The sequence below is a fragment of the Echinops telfairi genome, unplaced genomic scaffold (genome assembly GCF_000313985.2).
Source record: "Echinops telfairi isolate 266 unplaced genomic scaffold, ASM31398v2 ScPeMD7_2;HRSCAF=8, whole genome shotgun sequence".
In the NCBI taxonomy this organism is placed as follows: Eukaryota; Metazoa; Chordata; class Mammalia; order Afrosoricida; family Tenrecidae; genus Echinops; species Echinops telfairi.
Window position 1 is genome coordinate 5,190,759 of NW_022103898.1, and position 3,823 is coordinate 5,194,581.

Below are 3,823 nucleotides of genomic sequence, written 5' to 3' on the forward strand. Positions count from 1 at the left end.
GGACAACAGAAAAGTGGGTGAAGGGAGACGTCGGACAGTGCAAGATATGACAAAATAATAATTTATAAATTATCAAGGGTTCATGAGGGAGGGGGAAAAATGAGGAGCTGATGTCAGGGTCTTAAGTGGAGAGCAGATGTTTTGAGAATGATGAGGGCAAGGAATGAACAAATGTGCTTTACACAAATGATGTATGTATGGATTGTGATAAGAGTTGTATGAGCCCCCAATAAAATGATTGGGGAAAAAAAGGAGAAAGAAAACCAGTCGCCATGGAGTCAAATACAGCCTGGCATCCATGGGCAGGTGCGTGCAGCACAAGGAGAACTGTGCTCCACCGGGTGTCTAGTGGCTGGTTTGCTGGAAGTAGCTCAGTAGGCCTTACTTCTGGGGCACTTATGGTGGATTCAGCCCTCTGACCTTTGGGTTAGCAGCGAAGCGCACTCACTGTTTGCACTCTCTTCACCTGTGCCAACCCCCAGGCTCCATCTAAGAGTAAGAACACTAGGTGAATCACACCTAGTGCCGAATCCGTTCATGTGTGAGCTCAGGGACGTGGAGGTGCCATCTGGTATAAACTGTAGACATTGTATTGAATAGAGTTTTTCTTCCCCGGGAAGGTCTTGGCAGAGAGAGAGAGAGAGAGAGAGAGAGAGAGAGAGAGAGAGTGTGTGTGTGTGTGTGTTCTAAGGTTTTCACTTAAAAACAAAAGCAAAACAAATTATTCATCTACTCTTAACATGTATTTCCTCCCATCCACGGGAAAACTCACACAGCTGGTTTTCTTTTTAGAGAGGACGAAATTGCTCCATAGCTTATTTGGAAACAGAATTCCAAAAGGAGACTCAGGTCACTGCCATCAAGTCAATTCCAACTCAGGGCAACCCTGTAGGACACAGTATAACTGCCTCTGTGGGTTCTGAGACTGTATACTCTTTACGGGTATAGAGAGCCTCATCTTTCTCTCAAGGACCTGCTGGTGGTTCTGAACTGTTGACCTTGCAGTTAGCAGCCCAACGCTATGCCACCAGGACAAAGGATAAGGAGCATGAAAAGGACAATGCTTTACATTTCCAACGTTTTACATTTCTGGAGAATGGTGACAGGAGTTGAAAGTCGCCCTGCCCGAAGCTCCTGGTCTACATTCAGAAACTACTCACCGAAGGTTTCCTGCCGAGCTTTTTCTGTCGCTTCTTTTATCTTCTGGTCACGAAGCTGGACATCCCAGGCCTCTGAGTCTCCCTGGAAATAGAACACAAGAGGAGCAGAGTTAGAGCCACATACTTTTAGTCAGCGTACAACAGTCCTACTCACCTGGCAGTCTTGGCCTACTGTAAATGACCCAGGTGAGAGGATACTCATGCCTGGATACCCCTGCTGGGTGCTTCCTCAGTCTGAATTCCCTCCAGAGGTATCTTCCCACAAATACTGATCCTCAAAACACCACCTCCTCCAGGGAGCCCTCCCGGATTTCCCCTCCCTGCCCCAGGATATGCTCCCTGAACTCCCCTCCTCCACGGCTCCCAGTCCATGCATTTTAATGTGTCCCTTTTTATGTAGGCTACTTCCATGGAGCCATGAGCTTCTTCAAGATCTACAAAACAAATACCACTTGCCATCCAGTGCATTGCACCTCAGGGAGACCCCTATATGTGGGTTTTTGGTGCTCTATAGAGTTTGGGGTGGATGATTTTGGGGAATAGACTTCCAGGGCTTTCTTCTGAGGCACCTTTGGGTAGACTCTAACCCTTCCAATGGCAGCTAGGCACATGGAGTGTTTGCACCATCAGGGACTCCTCTGCAGCTCAGGCTTGTTGCAAAGAAGGCACTGCCTACCTTCCCTAAGTGCATAGTGTGGGAGGCGACCCTGGTGATGTGGAAAATCTGGCTCCTAATCCACCTAAGCCATCAACTAAATCCACGTGGAAGAAGCACACCAGCCTGCGTGATCCAAAGATAACGATAACAAAAAATCCAAATATGATGCAGGGAAATGCATTAGAGCTTAAATTGTGAACACCCAATTTGTAGAAGGCTATGGAGGGCAGTCGGAGCCCCAAATCCACCTGGAAAGTATCTTGTCAGATTAAGCCTCGGGGAGATCCCCTTGCCACAGGTGAGGAACAGCTTTAGAGATGATTGTAAAGTGACAATGGCCGATCAAACCATGGTATAATATGATACTTGGTCAGTTGACCTCCCTCTTGACCCGACCTGAATTTGCTCTAGGCTCAAATATTTCTTGCTGGTTCCACGACAGAAATTGCTTCTCTGGCTTTAAAAAAAAAAATTGATAGTGGTCTTTTTCCTTTTTCCTTTATATTTTTATATTATTATCTTCTTACTGTTTTATGTTTTTATTGTTCTGTTGGGTTTCCCAATTTGTGAAGCGCAGAAAGCAGGGATGCATAAAGGCCATAAATGATGCAATGGTTTATTGGGGACATGAGGGAGGGAGGAGAGGGAGGGGGCTTGGGGAAGCAAACAGTGAATGTGAGAGGGGGGAGCATGAGAACTGATTGTGATGATGTGTATACAACTCTTTTTAAAAGCTTTTAAACTAATGAAGTGTCTGATATCAAGAAAACTACCAAAAAGAAACCAAACTTGACCAATGGTTTCCACGAATGAAGGAGGAAGAGTTTTTGCTTAAGGGGCATTGAGTTTATGTTAATGGTGGTGGAATAATTTGGGAAAGGATATCAATAAAATGGTTGTACAACACAAAGTATAATTCATGGCACTGAATTATACATGTAGAGTTGTTGAATTGGAGAATGTTTTGTTGGGCATACTTTAGCCACAATATAAAGAACAAGTACTAAATAAAAAGAATATATGAAATGCTAAAGAATAAGAAGACGAAAAAGAAAAAAAAAAGACGAAAGAAAATCAGGTTCCTAGGAAGAACCACATTCTGAATGACCCTTGTCTTCTTATCAACTGCAGGCAAGCAAGCCCCTCCCATCCCGCCCCGCCCCAATCTGAGCCTCAATTTGCCAGGTGCGGGGTGAGCACGTTTGCTCTGCCCAAATCTCTCCCATCCTCTGCAAATCCAGTCCAGGGAACTATCACACCCTACACACGCACGCACGCACACACACACACACACACACACACACACACACACACACACGCATCACGCACACACACCCCGCTTGCAGTTCCGCCAGGGTCAGAAATGGAAAGGTTTCGCTCGAAGTTCACCCTCTCCTGGCCCTTTCGCCCTCGGCCCGGACCTCACCCCGATGAGCCTGCTCCTGGCATTGAAGAGCCCTTTCTGCCGGCACAGCTCCGCGTGCCTCCTCTTGGCCACGCCCACGTCCTGCGCCAGGTCCTTGGGCAGCGCGACCTCCATGGCCCTAAGAGGCGCTGCGGGGATCGCGGGAGGAGAGGAACGACCCCCCAGGTGGAACCCGCGGCAGCCCGCACGGGGCCGAGCCGGCTGGGTACCGAGCGGCACCCCAACCCGGCAGCGCAGCTCTGAACCGACGGCGCCGAGCGTCCCCAACTCCAGTTGCTAAGGAACAAGGCCGCGCTCGGCCGCCGCTCGCCCTCTTCTCGCGAGACCTCGCGAGATCGTGCCGGTCGCTTCCCGCGCTTTTGCGGACACGCGCTTTTGTGAAGACGCGGCGGAGGCGCAGCCATGGGCCACCTGGAGGTGCTGCTCGTGGAGAACTTCAAGTCGTGGCGGGGCCGCCAGGTCATCGGCCCCTTCAGGAAGTTCACCTGTATTATCGGCCCCAACGGCTCTGGTAACTGGGCGCCTAGGCGGGACCCCAAACGCCCCCCACCGCGGCCCGGCCGCGCAGTCGGCCGTCCG

The 3,823-nt window shown here is 49.5% G+C and overlaps 2 protein-coding genes across 2 annotated transcripts in view; one reads left to right on the forward strand and one right to left on the reverse strand.

The window, feature by feature from the left end:
- RIBC2 (RIB43A domain with coiled-coils 2) overlaps positions 1–3,358 on the reverse strand; it is a 14,545-nt gene extending 11,187 nt beyond the window's left edge. The window contains exons 1-2 of the mRNA XM_004700223.1: positions 3,245–3,358; positions 1,161–1,242 (exon numbers count right to left, since the gene is read on the reverse strand). Coding sequence (XP_004700280.1) covers positions 1,161–1,242; positions 3,245–3,358 — 196 coding nt within the window. The remainder of the gene's footprint in view (positions 1–1,160; positions 1,243–3,244) is intronic.
- Positions 3,359–3,646: 288 nt separating this feature from the next.
- The window catches only part of SMC1B (structural maintenance of chromosomes 1B), a 54,124-nt gene continuing 53,947 nt past the window's right edge, over positions 3,647–3,823 (forward strand). The window contains exon 1 of the mRNA XM_045290168.1: positions 3,647–3,755. Within this exon, the coding sequence (XP_045146103.1) occupies positions 3,647–3,755 (109 nt within the window). The remainder of the gene's footprint in view (positions 3,756–3,823) is intronic.